The sequence below is a fragment of the Saccopteryx bilineata genome, chromosome 6 (genome assembly GCF_036850765.1).
Source record: "Saccopteryx bilineata isolate mSacBil1 chromosome 6, mSacBil1_pri_phased_curated, whole genome shotgun sequence".
NCBI lineage: Eukaryota > Metazoa > Chordata > Mammalia > Chiroptera > Emballonuridae > Saccopteryx > Saccopteryx bilineata.
The window spans coordinates 191,942,265-191,957,209 of record NC_089495.1 but is presented as its reverse complement, the minus strand read 5'-3'; the positions used below and the strand labels follow the sequence as shown (position 1 = coordinate 191,957,209).

At 44.2% G+C, this 14,945-nt stretch overlaps 1 protein-coding gene across 3 annotated transcripts in view; it reads left to right on the top strand.

The window, feature by feature from the left end:
* The first annotated feature begins 1,798 nt into the window (after positions 1 to 1,798).
* SLC9A8 (solute carrier family 9 member A8) overlaps positions 1,799 to 14,945 on the top strand; it is a 62,890-nt gene continuing 49,743 nt past the window's right edge. For 2 of the 3 annotated variants that reach the window (XM_066234254.1, XM_066234252.1), the window contains exons 1-3: positions 1,799 to 1,952; positions 4,432 to 4,607; positions 11,806 to 11,886. In XM_066234254.1, the coding sequence (XP_066090351.1) occupies positions 1,927 to 1,952; positions 4,432 to 4,607; positions 11,806 to 11,886 (283 nt within the window). In that variant the 5' untranslated portion in view covers positions 1,799 to 1,926. The remainder of the gene's footprint in view (positions 1,953 to 4,431; positions 4,608 to 11,805; positions 11,887 to 14,945) is intronic. The other variant, XM_066234253.1, reaches the window with a different exon arrangement.

The following is a 14,945-nucleotide window of genomic DNA, read 5'->3' as shown; positions in this document are numbered from 1 at the left end:
TTAAACAGGGTGGTCAGGGAAGGTAGAATGGACAAGGTAAGGATTAAACAAAAAGGCCAGAAGTGAGAAAGGTGGGAGTCAAGGGGCAACAAAGACAACCATGTGCCACTTAAGGCTGGGGATGCATTTTGAGAAATGCATTGTTAGGTGACCTTATCATTGTACAAACATCATACAGTGCACTTATACAAACCTAAATCGAGTAGCCTGCTGCACCCCTAGCCTACTACCATAGTATATGAGGTCCATTGTTGATGGAAATGTCATTAGGCACTGAGACTGTGTAGTGCCAGTAGCCACGGCCACCATCACAGCCGCTTGGCCTGTGCAGATTCACATTTGATTCGGACAGACAGTAATGAAACAATGGAGCCAAGAACTGATGGGCCATTACTTTTAATCCAGCTTGCACCCAGTAGGCAAGAAATACACACAGTGGGAAAACACTTTCCTTTCCATTCAGGGCTCCCAAAGCCACTAACTTATCCGAGTTCCCTAGAATCAAAGGTTTCTAGCTCACCAGCCTTATTCACCTCTGTTCCCCATCTCCTTCTCTCTGCTCATACTCTGCACAAACTGGCTTTTCCTTCAGCACTCCGCCATCTTGGCTGCTTCTTCTTTGCAATGCTAATTTCAGGAACCAAGAGCAAGACCTCCTGGTCTGCCCCATTTTATAGTGTAGAAATCAAAACCTTTAAGCCAATATACAAATAAGGAAGTCTCTGATACAAAGTCACTTATCTGAGGCATAAATAGGATTCCTCATAAGAGTGTACCACCCCACATCACGCAACAGTCAAGGGTGTGGGGAAAAGCTTAGTGTTGAGAAGAATTCAGAATTAAAAGGGTGGGAAAGGCTTAGTCTTAAAACTAAGCCTTAGGCTACAACCACCCGGCCTGCTTACAGCCTGTTGTCCCTCATACCCAATGCAAACTATAAGGGAGCCAACATATATATCATATTTACAAACTTATTTGACAACAGATTGCATTCCAGAGAAAAGGATCAGCCAGTGCAGAGGTGGCACTGCTCCCGGTGCGTTTCAGGCACAGAGAAAGCCACGGTGAGTATAGTGGAAAGTACGCGGGGGGCGGGGGGGGGGGGCAGGGTTGAGTTTTGTAAGTACTCCCAAGTTTTTTTTTTCTCTGATGAAGATTGGAAGGTTTTGAGAAAGGGAGTAAGCGGAGTTTTAAAAGATCACCGGGGCTGCTGTGTGGAAGACCATGGGAACAATGGCGGGCTCGGAGAGGTGGTTTATGCAGCTTTGCAGGTATTAATAAGATGAAAGGAGGTAGCAGCAGAGGTAGTATCAAATCCAAAGGACTTCTGATATGTTCCAGCCCTCCTGATGGGGTCCCTCTTACCCTTCCAACCCCACAGACCACTACTAGGACATATAAGCGCCAGTGATCAAATTAATCCAAGATCCATCCCTACATCATCACCTATTTTAATGATAGGCATATAATCAGAACTCAATAAATGTCTACATATAGAAAATACTGCACAGTTCTACAAAGCCTAGGCGGCTAGTCCTTTTTACAACTGACGAAAATTTAGGCTTAGAGCATAGACGTGTACCCCTGGGGTCGGCCAGGCCCAGGCTAGAAGCTTCCTTCCTGAAATTCAGCTAGGGTGAATCACATTGCCCTCAAAGAAGTTTCCCTCAAAACGCCCCCGCCCCGGGGTGGGGAAAAGCGGAAACTTCGTGGGGCCAAGTTCACTAAGTCCTATTAGAGCCCAGAACGATCCTCCCACAGGCTTCCCCCACCCGCAGGATATAGAGACAAAGGGACAGAAGGGCCGCCCTCACTCAGGCGGCGCCCCGCCCCCACTCGTCGCCCGCGCCGTGCCTTCAGCGGAAGCCGGAAGCAAAAGCGGGCCTTGCTAGCCCCGCGGCTCGGTGGTCTTGGAGGATCCGCAGGATGGGGGAGAAGATGGAAGAAGAGGAGTGAGTGGGATTTTCCCGGGCGGCGGAGGCGGCAGGGCTGGGCCTCATCGGGTGACAGCTAGCGCCTCAGGCCGCCCTCCGGCCCCAGAAGGCGGAGCTCCTTTTTGTTGGTTGGCCAGGACTGGCCATGCCGGCCCCTGCGTGGAGGGCGGGAGGGACGGGACTGGGCCCGGTCGGGCCCTGCAGCCTCTTTGAGGTCGGACTTTCGGGCTGGGGATCGGCCGCCCAGCGCAGGCCTCGAAAGCCGCCTGGCGGTAACCGCAACCCAAATTTCCCTTTCCCGATTTTCGGTCATCTGTTGATTATGGAACGCCCGCCTCCTCCTCCAGGAAGTCCCCCATCCCCCAGTTAGCCAGTCGCCTGCTCCACTGTAACGATCATTTTTCCCATCTGTCTCCACTGAGTTTCACTCATTCATTAACTATTGGCCAGCTAGTATATTTCAGGCCCTGAGCACATAGTAGTGAAGGAGGCAGTCCAGGAGCCCCCCTCTGGGAACCTCCTTTCTAGTAGGAAATGAACATAAATAAACAGGATGATTTCAGTGCTCTGAAGGAAATGGAATAGTGTTAGGGTAGGGGAGTTGACAGTGCCACTTGAATGAGCAGAAGGAAAGATAGGAGAAGTATAGCAAGTGCAAGAGGCCAAAAGCAAGAAAGGCATTAGTGCCTTTGAGGGACAGAAAGGCAGGCAAGGTGGCTCTAGTGTAGAGAGAAAGAGGTCCAGCCATACAAAATGAGATGGGGGCCACCAGGGGGCCTGTCCTCCAGGTGCTTCTGGGGAAGGACCACTGTTGGTCCATTTCTATACCTGCTGGGCAGTCTATTGCATGTGATAGATGTCCTATCTATATGGAATGAATATGTGAAATTCACTGGGAACTCCTGTGGTAGGAATTTGGCTCCCTCACCTGACAACTTTTCAGCTGTCTCTTGGCTGGGTGATCATTTCATTTAGTCGCCTTATTTATTAAGCATCTTGTCTGTCCCAGATATTAAACTGTGCTTCATCAGCGCAAAGCAAAAGATGTGGGGTGGTGTGGACAGTGGTGTCAATTTTGGTTTCAAAGCTCAGTTCTGCCACTGACTGACTGAGACATTGGCTAAGTTAGGCAACCTCGCTGAGTCTCTGTTGTTCATGGGCATAAAAGGGAAAGTGAGAGTATCCACCTCATGCATGTTATGCCTCTTAAATGAGAGGTTGTATGTTATCTAGCCCCTGGAATGAAGCAGGCCCCAATAAACATTAGCTGTTATAATCACAGTTACAATGACTGTTATATCAATATTGCACTAGTGTACAATCCCAACACATGAGGAACATAAGCGCTGGGATGGACTGGGACATTGCAGAGGGGGTTACGCTGAGCCTTTTGAAATCGAAGGATTTTGTAGTGTAGTGCAGTGGTCCCCAACCCCAGGGCCACGGACCAATACCGGTCCGTGGGCCATTTGGTACTGGTCCGCAGAGAAAGAATAAATAACTTACATTATTTCCGTTTTATTTATATTTAAGTCTGAACGATGTTTTATTTTTAAAAAATGACCAGATTCCCTCTGTTACATCCGTCTAAGACTCACGCTTGACACTTGTCTCGGTCACGTGATACATTTATCCGTCCAACCCTAAAGGCTGGTCCGTGAAAAGATTTTCTGACGTTAAACCAGTCCGTGGCCCAAAAAAGGTTGGGGACCACTGGTGTAGTGCATTCCAACAATTATGCGGACTCATGTGGCTTCTTCAACTTGTGGCTATTATAACACAAGGAAAAGAATGTAAGCTGGAGAAATAAAGATGCTAAGTAAATAATGTTGGACCTTGGAAATGGTGAGACTCCAGTTTACCTCCATTTAAATCCCCCATTACGGCCAAAGAGCAGGCAGCAGTGTGGTTTCTACACCAGCCCCAATCCCTCTTTTTTAATATTTATTTATTTCAGAGACAGAGCGAGAATCAGAGAGAGGAATAGATAGGGACAGACAGACAGGAACGGAGAGAGATGAGAAGCATCAATCATCAGTTTTTCGTTGCGACACCTTAGTTGTTCATTGATTGCTTTCTCATATGTGCCTTGACCGTGGGCCTTCAGCAGACTGAGTAACCCCTTGCTGGAGTCAGCAACCTTGGATCCAAGCTGGTGAGCTTTGCTCAAACCAGATGAGCCCGCGCTCAAGCTGGCGACCTCGGGGTCTCGAACCTGGGTTCTCTGCATCCCAGTCCGACGCTCTATCCACTGCGCCACCGCCTGGTCAGGCCCAATCCCTCTTGTTCGTGTCTTCTAAGTGGCTGCATTCAGAAGCACCTGAGGGCTCAGCACGCAGGAATTTCCTTAATCAGTTTCTCTCCAAAGCCTGTCTGTTGTTTGCAAGACTTGTGAGGTCTATAAAGCTCTGTGCCAAGTTCTCTTTCTGGCTTTGTGTGTGGATACTTCGGGGCCTTTTTTCTGTTATCTAATTCTGCTTTCTGTGTTCTCCGACAGGTTCAACACAACTCATGAAGGTTTCAATGTCACCCTCCACACTACCCTGGTTGTCACTACGAAGCTGGTGCTCCCGACCCCTGCCAAGCCCATCCTCCCTGTGCAGACAGGGGAGCAGGCTCAGCAGGAGGAGCAATCAAGCGGCATGACTATTTTCTTCAGCCTCCTCGTCCTAGGTGAATGCGGAGACACCATCCTCTGCCATCTTGAGTGTCTGTGCGCGCTGTGTGGTTAGCCCTGTTGAAACCGCTGTGTGCTTTGTCAAGTCCTCCATTTGGTTTTCACTTCAGACACTGAGGAACAGTGAGCAATGCATAACATATAGCAGGGCACTTCTTTTTCTTTATAAAATTATAGAGCTTAGCAATTCTTTTTTTTTTTTTACAGTGACAGAGTCAGAGAGAGAGACAGATAGGAGCAGACAGACAGGAACAGAGAGAGATGAGAAGCATCAATCACTAGTTTTTCGTTGTGACACCTTAGTTGTTCATTGATTGCCCTCTCATATGTGCCTTGACTGTGGGCCTTCAGCAGACCGAGTAACCCCTTGCCCTAGCCAGGGACCTTGGGTCCAAGCTGGTGAGCTTTGCTCAAACCAGATGAGCCCGCACTCAAGCTGAAGACCTCGGAGTCTTGAACCTGGGTCCTCCGTGTCCCAGTCCGACGCTCTATCCACTGTGCCACCGCCTGGTCAGGCGAGCTTAGTAATTCTTAAGAGCCCTTTATGAAATATCTTAGATCTCCTTTGAAAGAGAATTAGAGAATTTTTGACCTATAAAGAACCTTGAACATTTTCTAGTTTAGTGGATTTCAAACTCAGCTCATGAAGAGTGTGTGTGTGTGTGTGTGTGTGTGTGTGTGGTGGTGGTGGTGGTGGTGGTGGAAAGAGGTAGGAGAAGTCAAATGCAAGGGCATTCACCATTCTGACCAGAGCAGCAATTTGTCTCACATCTATAAGCTTCCATGTAGACTTTTATTTAAAGGTTTTGCTGCAGAGGAAGAGATCAGATGCCCTTACCCTAGCGCACTCCTGTCCTTCCCCTCTGTCATTCCCTTAGTCACGGTCAGGACCTGCACCGTATCTGTATACCACCTGTGCTGTTATTTACTTATGTAATCTTTTTCTTTAAACAGATTCACTCTCTCAAATTTAAAATCTCATTTTGTTCAACTGTCTCCTTTAATGAGTAAGGAAATTTAGGCTCAGAGAGATTAAGCAATTGACATGCCTGGGATTTGGGAGACTAGAGACTAATGTCCAGGTTACCAGACATTAGTCAGAAGTTTAAATAAAAGGCAGTAACGTCAGTGCCTCCCAGAGACGGTAGACAGTAGACAGCTGTGTTAAACAAACACAAAAAAATCCAGTTGAAACTGCACAACCACTTGGATTAGCTGACTATAGAAGAAATAATTTAGAATTTGACCGAAGTCCAAACTCTCGTTTCAAAAGTAAAGTTGGCACGTTTACATTTTTTGTTGTTGTTGTTCTTCTTTAATGATAGTTAGTCATATTTCCAATTAGGTCTTTTCAGAAAAGTTAGAAGTACAACTGTATTTAAAGGTACAGAGTATTTCTGTGATGTCTGTGAAGACTTTTTTGAGTGAAAGTGTCACTTCTTTCACATATATTCAGACTCTTTTAAAGTCATTTTTAATGATATAGTAATTTTATTTAAAGTCCTAGGGCTTGTCCTTGTCTCTCACAAATTTCAAAAACAAAAAACCCCAAACCTGTTATATCTGGCTTTTTTCACTTAGCGTCACGTCTTCAAGGTTCCCATGCCGTAACGTGTTAGAATTGTGTATTCCTTTGTATGGCTGAGTAATATTCCATTGTAAGGATATACAGCATTATGTTTATCCATTCATCAGTTGAGAGGCAGGTATGTTTCCACCTTTTGACTGTTGTAAATAGTTCTGCTGTGAACATTTGCATACACATTTTTGTATGGATGTGTTTTCATTTCTCTAGGTATATACAGTATATAACGAGGAGTGGAATTGCTGGATTAAATGGTTATTCTCTGTGTAAATTTCTCAGGAACTGCCAGAATTTTCCACAGAGGCGGCACCATTTTGCATTCCCACCAGCAGTGCCCAAGTGTACAATATCCCGTATAGATTTAATATGCCCAGGTAATTTTTTACCCCATAAATGTAGTTAAATTCTATGTCTAGGGGATTACTTCAACAATCAAGGACTCTTGCCTGACCAAGCGGTGGTGCAGTGGATACAGTGTCGGACTGGGACGCGGAGGACCCAGGTTCAAGACTCCAAAGCCACCAGTTTGAGCGCAGGCTCATCTGGTTTGAGCAAAGCTTACCAGCTTGGACTGAAGGTCGCTGGCTTGAGCAAGGGGTCACTTGGTCTGCTTTAGTCCCCAGTCAAGGCCCATATGAGAAAGCAATCACTGAGAAACTAAGGTACCGCAACAAAGAATTGATGCTTCTCATCTCTCTCCCTTCCTGTCTGTTCCTCTCTCTGTCTCTGTCACAAAACAAACAAACAAAAAATCAAGGACTCTTGTTAATTTATTTTTTTGCTTTTGTTAGAGTAGCTGAATTCAAAGAAGAAAAGCAGTTCTTTTCTTGATCAAGAAATCTTTAGTTCCTTAAATCCTGAATTATTATTATTAATCTATTTACATTGTCAGCTTGATATGTTAGAGAATATAAAAGGCTGCCTGGAAAAAAACCCTTTTGTTTTGCAACCACTTTTTTTTACAGGAGGGGAAAAAGCATAAGTAAGACTTTCAAAGCAATTTTCAGGATGTGTAGCATTTAAGATAATTTTGTGCCAAAGACCACAAAACAGATTTTTATAATGTGTTTTTTCATCCAGGCAAAACCTTGCCCAGTGTTAATACACATTTGGGGCCAAAAAGGACTGAACTGTATTGAGTGGTGCTGTGTATTTCTCTTGGATTGTCTTCTCTTCAGACAGATCATAAACCTAGATTCCAGGGTCCCACTAATGTCACGTGGGTCCCATTTTCACTTGATCAGATTCTTGGCAGTGTGGGAGTTGGTATCTCCACTTTTTCTGGGTAGGTCAACATGCTTTAGCAGAATCAGATGCTTTTTAAGTAAATTTGAAGGCCTTTCCCTGTGCTTGTGTATTATCAAGATAATGTTTCTTGTATTCCTGATTAGATGTAAAGATAATAAAGCAAAAAAAACAACAACAAAACTGTTAATAGGTAACTTGCTAGCTCACTAAGTGCATGGACTCTGGTGAATGGAGGGGAAATGACTAGTCCATAGTTCATTCTAGACTTCAGGAACTAACCTGGAACACATTTGCCACTTTAGTTGATTATGTTAGTAAAGTCAAATGAAATTGTAACGTTTGTGTCCCATATGGATGTGAAAGGATTGCCTTGTGGTTGTCTTTGTTGCGAAGGGCTGACAAAACTCTTGACTTTTAGAAGCTTGGAATCAGTTGACTTTTACTTAATGCTTGCTGACCTTTGACTCTGCAGAAAGGATGGTGAGTCACTGTTATTGACTTGCACTAGAGTTAGCAATTAGCATCATTTTGGCACATTCATTTTATGGGCCATTAAATTTATTGGAGTTATTAAAATCGACATGTCTATGTTTTAATATAGTTTACACAATTATTGCTTCAGGCATGAAGAGTTGGAAGCACATTAACTTGTGGTATATGTCCCCTCCACACCAGATAGAAGTTCTTGTCCCTTTTACTCTTTTTTTTACAAGTGTACTTGGAAACATGTATTTGTGTATATACTTTTGTACATTCATAAACACATACACACAGGCATAGATAGCTGGAAGTTTATTTGATTATAAATGGGGTCTATAGCTTGCTTTTTCATTGCAGAATATCTTGGAGATCTTTCCATGTTAGTGTTTTTTATAGACTTCATCCCTTTTTTTTTTTTCTTTTTAAAGGATGTGCGTGTGGTAAAAATAAACATAACATAAAATTTACCACTTCAAAGTGTACAATTCAGTGGCATTCACTGTATTCGCAGTGCTGGCAACCATCACCGCTATTTAGTTTCAGAGCATTTTTATCACCCCAAAAGGAAACCCAGTACCCATTAAAAGCATTTACTCCCATTGGCCCTTTCCCCTGGTCTCTGGGAAACACAGTTCTGCTTTCTGTCTTAAAGAATTGGCCTACTCAGAATGTCATGCAAATGGATTATACAATATATGACCTTTTATGTTTGTCTTCTTTCACTTATCATGTCTTCAGGGTTCACCCATGTTGTGGCATGTGTTAGAACTGTATTCCTTTGTATGGCTGAATAATTCCATTGTAAGGATATACCACGTTATGGTTATTCAGTCATCAGTTGACAGCCACTTGTGTTGTTTTCATCTGCTAACTTGTAAATAGTGCTGCTCTGAACATTAGTATGCACATTGTTGTGTGGACATAAGTTTTCGTTTCTCTTGGATATCTACTTAGGAGTGGAATTGCCGAGTTAAATAGTTACTCCTGTGTAACTTTCTTAGGAACTGCCAGGCTTCTCCACAGAGACTGCACCATTTTACACTTCCATCAGGGAGGCCCAAGGGCTCCAGTTTCTTTACATCCTTACCGACACTTATTTTCCACTTTGTTTTGTTTTTTATATAATTATAGCCATCCTAGTAGGTGTGAAGTTGTATCTCATTGTGGATTTGATTTACATTTTTCTAATGACTAATGACGTTGAGCATCTTTTCATGTGCTTATTGGTTATTTATATATCTTTAGAGAAATGTCTATCCAGATCCTTTGCTCATTTTTAAGTTGTGTTGTTTTTCTTTTTGTTGTTGCATTATAAGAGTTCTTTATATTTTCTGGATACTCTGATTTACAAATATTTTCTCCCATTCTGTGGGTTGTTTTTTCACATCTCATTAATGGCTGAAGACCATTCTTTGAGCCCTATTTTTAGCTCTCTCTGTTGATAGTTTCCCTTTTGTTCCGAAAGGTCCAAATAATTGTTTGATTTATGAGAATTAATTTTTAATAATTTTTTTTTTTTTTTTAGTATTTTTTTTTTTACAGAGACAGAGAGAGAATCAGAGAGAGGGATAGACAGGGACAGACAGACAGGAACGGAGAGATGAGGAGCATCAATCATTCATTTTTCGTTGCGCGTTGCAACACTTTAATTGTTCACTGATTGCTTTCTCATATGTGCCTTGACCGCGGGCCTTCAGCAGACCGAGCAACCCCTCGCTCGAGACAGCGACCTTGGGTCCAAGCTGGTGAGCCTTGCTCAAACCAGATGAGCCCAAGCTCAAGCCGGCCACCTAGGGGTCTCGAACCTGGGTCTTCCGCAGTCCAGTCCGACACTCTGTCCACTGTGCCACCGCCCAGTCAGGCAAGATAATTAATTTTTAAATTAATTTTTATCCAGTTTGTGCAAAGAAAGAGAAGAAACTGACTTCCATGGTCACGTGCCTGCCTTTGTAGACAGTAGGCCTGCTCTTTGGTCACATGTTACCATTATGCATTGAAACTTTTTTCTTGCTCTTAGTATTTAATGTGGGATTTTTCTAACTGGGTTTAATATTTATAATAACACCACAGATTGATAGTTTAGAGCACAGAATGAAAGGAGGACAAAATTTCTATATTCTCAACTGTTTCCTTTCTCTGGCCACCTGGTGCTTTTTGGTGGAACTAAAGATATCTAATTTGTCAGTGTGGGCTCTGAGGATGGCCAGTTAACAGCCTTGCACATTGTTTTAACTTTTTTTTTTTTTACAAAAGAAACCCAATAAGATTATTTTTACTATTATTAAAATAAGTCTGTGATTGCCTGACCTGTGGTGGCACAGTGGATAACGCATCGACCTGGAAATGCTGAGGTCGCCGGTTCGAAACCCTGGGCTTGCCTGGTCAAGGCACATATGGGAGTTGATGCTTCCAGCTCCTCCCCCTTCTCTCTCTCTGTCTCTCTCTCTCTCCCTCTCTCTCTCCTCTCTAAAAATGAATAAAGATAAAAAAAAATAAGTCTGTGATTGATAAGAAGGTATACCACCTAGATGCCTAATCAAAAGAGACATGCACATTAACATTTGGACTATGCAATTACGTTTAGGACTTATTTACATAAGAGTATGCTTTTTGGGGGTGTTCCAGAAATACTTAATCCTTTCAGATAGTTTTATAGCCTTGTTTTCTTTCATGACAACAACTCTGTGAGGGAAGTCAGGCATTGTATTTATTTTGGTGACTGAGGGCAGAAGGCAGCCAGGAAGGAGGTGGTCAGTGCCCAAGGTTAAGGGCAGGGAGTGGAATCTGCCTCCACCCTGCAGTACCTATCAGTAAAGTAACCTTTGAGCATCAGTTTTCTCATCTAGAATCAAAGGAGATGATGGTAATAATAGCTAGTGAAGGGAAGCGTTGGGGTCAGAGGATTATATTGGGAGACAGCGTTTGGAAGTGCTCAGTGCAGTGCCTGGCTCATGGGGACCCTTAACTAGTGGGCGCCCTAGTACCTAGCTGGAGAGCAGGGGCCCCATCTTTAGGTCTCTGACGTTCTTATCACCAAACCAAAGCTTTTACTTTGTTCTGTTTATGAAACACCCTCACTTCCTTCTGTGTTAAGAAAGAGCAAATCACCCTGATGGCAAAATTCTTCATGTCAGCCTATTCTGTTGTAGTTACATATACATAAGAGTGATTGATTTTATGGACGGACTTACTCCTCGCTATTTAGAGTTTTCCAGTTGAGGACCATTTCTCAGAATAGGGGAAGTTTGAATAATTTTAAATGGCTTTATAAATTTTAATAGCTTAGGAAAAATTAGATGTCTGATACTCTCAGATGTAAAGAAGTATGGAGAGGAATCTAATGAACACTATGAATCTACATCCAGTTTAAGAAATAAGAGATGGAAATACCACTGAAGTTTATGGTGTCACTGACAGTTGTTCATTTCTCTAGCAGCCCTCCAGAAGTAACTATTGCCTTGAACTTGGTGTTTATCATTTAAAAATGGGCTGTTATAGCCTGACCAGGCGGTGGTGCAGTGGATAGAGCGTTGGACTGGGATGCAGAGGACCCAGGTTCGAGACCCCGAGGTTGCCAGCTTGAGCATGGGCTCATCTGGTTTGAGCAAAAGCTCACCAGCTTGAACCCAAGGTCGCTGGCTCCAACAAGGGGTTACTCGGTCTGCTGAAGGCCCGCAGTCAAGGCACATATGAGAAAGCAATCAATGAACAACTAAGATGTTGCAATGCGCAATGAAAAACTAATGATTGATGCTTCTCATCTCTCTCCGTTCCTGTCTGTCTGTCCCTGTCTATCCCTCTCTCTGACTCACTCTCTGTCTCTGTAAAAAAAAAAAAAAAAAAAAGGGGGCTGTTATAACAATGTCTTCTTTCTCCCACAGCTATCTGCATCATATTGGTGCATTTACTGATTCGATACAGATTACATTTCTTGCCAGAGAGTGTTGCTGTTGTTTCTTTAGGTAAGTGCTTCTTGGTGATTCTGTAATAAAAGCCGTAGCAATAACTATCAGTTTTTTAGTGCCTTCTACTGCCAGAAACCACAAGAGATGTGGTACATACCTGATCTCATTTGATCCTCACTGCAACCTGCCATAAGGGTGTTATGATCCCATTTTACAGGTGAGGACCTCATAAAGGTCACATAGAAGCCCCTCCATACAGCTCAAAGACCTTTTCTATTTCTAAAACACATTGGGGCACATTGATCTTGGCCACTAGGCTATGCTGACATCTAACTGAATGAAGGCAAGTAATCGACACTTTAATTCAGTGTCACTGAATTTTACAGCCAAGAGGGGCTCTCATTTTACAGTTTAGAAAAGAGAAATTTCTCTCCTTAATGTCAGAGTCAGGTCTGGAGTCCAGAGAGCATTCCATTCTCCCTCACATTCTTTCTTTTGTTTCCTGTGGCAATTCACTCTTAAGATAATTAGCTTCTATTTAGAGCGAATGAATTGGTATAATAACAGATGCTATTATACCAGTTCATTGAAGTGGTTAGGGGAGGAATAAGCAGAGACCTTATTTTCAGTAAGTCTTGAGATCAAGATAAAGATGTGGGTGGGGATGCTTCAGGCACAGTAAGTGAGGTTTTACTAAGTTCAGCTAAAGCTCTCATCAGATTATTGTAGTTACTTGGACTAGTTTCCCCTTGCCGTCTTGTGATACTTAATTTTTTCTTATCGCCGCTGATGCTTTAAGTTTATTTTCTTTGCTTTGTAGATCTTGTTTAGTAAACTTAGTAATTCTTTCACAAGACAGCTGTGGTTTAGGTTAGCTCTGGAAGTGAATGCCCAGCCTCTGTTCATCCTCCTTCCCCCTGTCACCACTTGTATTGCTATTGCCCTGGTTCGGCCCCCTCCTATATTTTTCCTGGACTTCACAACACTACGTACCAGGGCCTGGCCTATGAGCTTTCACGTTGCCATCTCATTTAAGCCTCATGAGCCCCAGTGATGCTGTATTTTAGGGAAGAAGCACCCCTGTACAGTATTGATCTTCAGTAGAGATGGAAATAGTTTTGTTCAAAAGGGTTCCTATTCTCCATTAGCAGGCTCTTGAGCTGCACATCCTGGCAGAGTCTAACAGCCTCAGCTAACAAGATAGCCTGAGAGCTCTAAGAATGGGAGGATCACTCATTAACATTTTTTTCCTGATACTGGGCATGTTGAAAATAACCTACATAGCTAATACCCATTACTCCGGGGCATTCAGTAAAGACTTAAAAAAGCCATTCCAAGGAATTTATAGTGTTGTAGTTTTCTTTTTTTGTTTGTTTTTTTTGTTTTTGTTTTTGTTTTTTTGGTGACAGAGACAGAGAGAGGGACAGATGGAGACAAACAGGAAGGGAGAGAGATGAGAAGCATCAGTTCTTTGTTGCGGCACCTTAGTTGTTCATTGATTGCGTTCTCATATGTGCCTTGATGGGGGTGGGGGCTACAGAAGACTGAATGACCCCTTGTTCAAGACAGCGACCTTGGGCTCAAGCTGGTGAGCCTTTCTCAAACCAGATGAGCCCACACTCAAGCTGGCAACCTTGGGGTTTTGAACCAGGGTCCTCCGTGTCCCAGTCTGATGGTTTTGTTTTTTTTTTTTCCATTTTTCTGAAGCTGGAAACAGGGAGAGACAGTCAGACAGACTCCCGCATGCGCCCGACTGGGATCCACCCGGCACGCCCACCAGGGGCGACGCTCTGCCCACCAGGGGGCGATGCTCTGCCCATCCTGGGTGTCGCCATATTGTGACCAGAGCCACTCTAGCGCCTAAGGCAGAGGCCACAGAGCCATCCCCAGCGCCCGGGCCATCTTTGCTCCAATGGAGCCTTGGCTGCGGGAGGGGAAGAGAGAGACAGAGAGGAAAGCGCGGCAGAGGGGTGGAGAAGCAAATGGGCGCTTCTCCTGTGTGCCCTGGCCGGGAATCGAACCCGGGTCGTCCACACGCTAGGCCGACGCTCTACCGCTGAGCCAACCGGCCAGGGCCCAGTCTGATGCTTTTATCCACTGTGCCACTGCCTGGTCAGGCGTGTTGCAGTTTTCATAGTTTACTAAAAATAATAAATATAGATGGTGTGTATTTAGGTGCTGTGCACATGGAAATTATATAAAATGATGATTTTTTGTATGTGTGACAGAGACAGAGAGAGGGATAGACAGGGACAGAGAGGAAGGGAGAGAGATGAGAAGCATCAATTCTTTGTTGCGGCAACTTAGTTGTTTATTGATTGCTTTTTCATGTGTGCCTTGACGGGGGAGGGGGGCGGGGGGGCTTCAGCCGAGTCAGTGACCCCTTGCTCAAGCCAGTGACCTTGGGCTCAAGCTAGCGAGCTTGGGCTTCAAGCCAGCAACCATGGGGTCATGTCTATGATCCCATGCCCAAGCCAGCAACCCTGCACTCAAGCTGTTGAGCATGAACTCAAGCTGGCAACCTTGGGGTTTCGAACCTGGGTCCTCTGTGTCCCAGTCTGGTGCTCTATCCACTGTGCCACTGCCTGGTCAGGCAAAAATGATGATTCTTCTCAGTAGGTTTGGAATGTCAGGTTCTCCACTGTCTCCGGAATATTTGGGTAACTGCAGGTCTGTGAGCACCAGTGCTCGTGTTAGGACTTATAGCATACGTTGTTGGCTGCCGACCCAAGAGCCATTTCCTCCCTTCTTCCTGGAAAATAGAGCCCTCGTTTTGATCAGGTGTCTTGCCACAGTGTGCTCAAGGAAGACGGGCCCCATCCAAGTCAAGAGTGGTCTTTGCCATCATAATAATTTCCTTCTCTTTTGCCAAAGTGGGGAGGAGGCAGCAAGATAGTGGGAAATCCAGTTCAGCCAGTGAGACCCAGGGACAGGGTGCTCAGTGGTAGGTTTGGGGAACATATTTTCCTCTCGGATAAAAAGAGTAATTTTCTGTTTCTGTGATGCTATTGTATGAGGATGGGATGCCTGGAGCACTGGTAGCCATCTTGCTGTCCCTGTGACTCAAAGACAAAGGCCAGAAAGCTAAGGATTGCCAGGAGCACAGATGGGAAGCT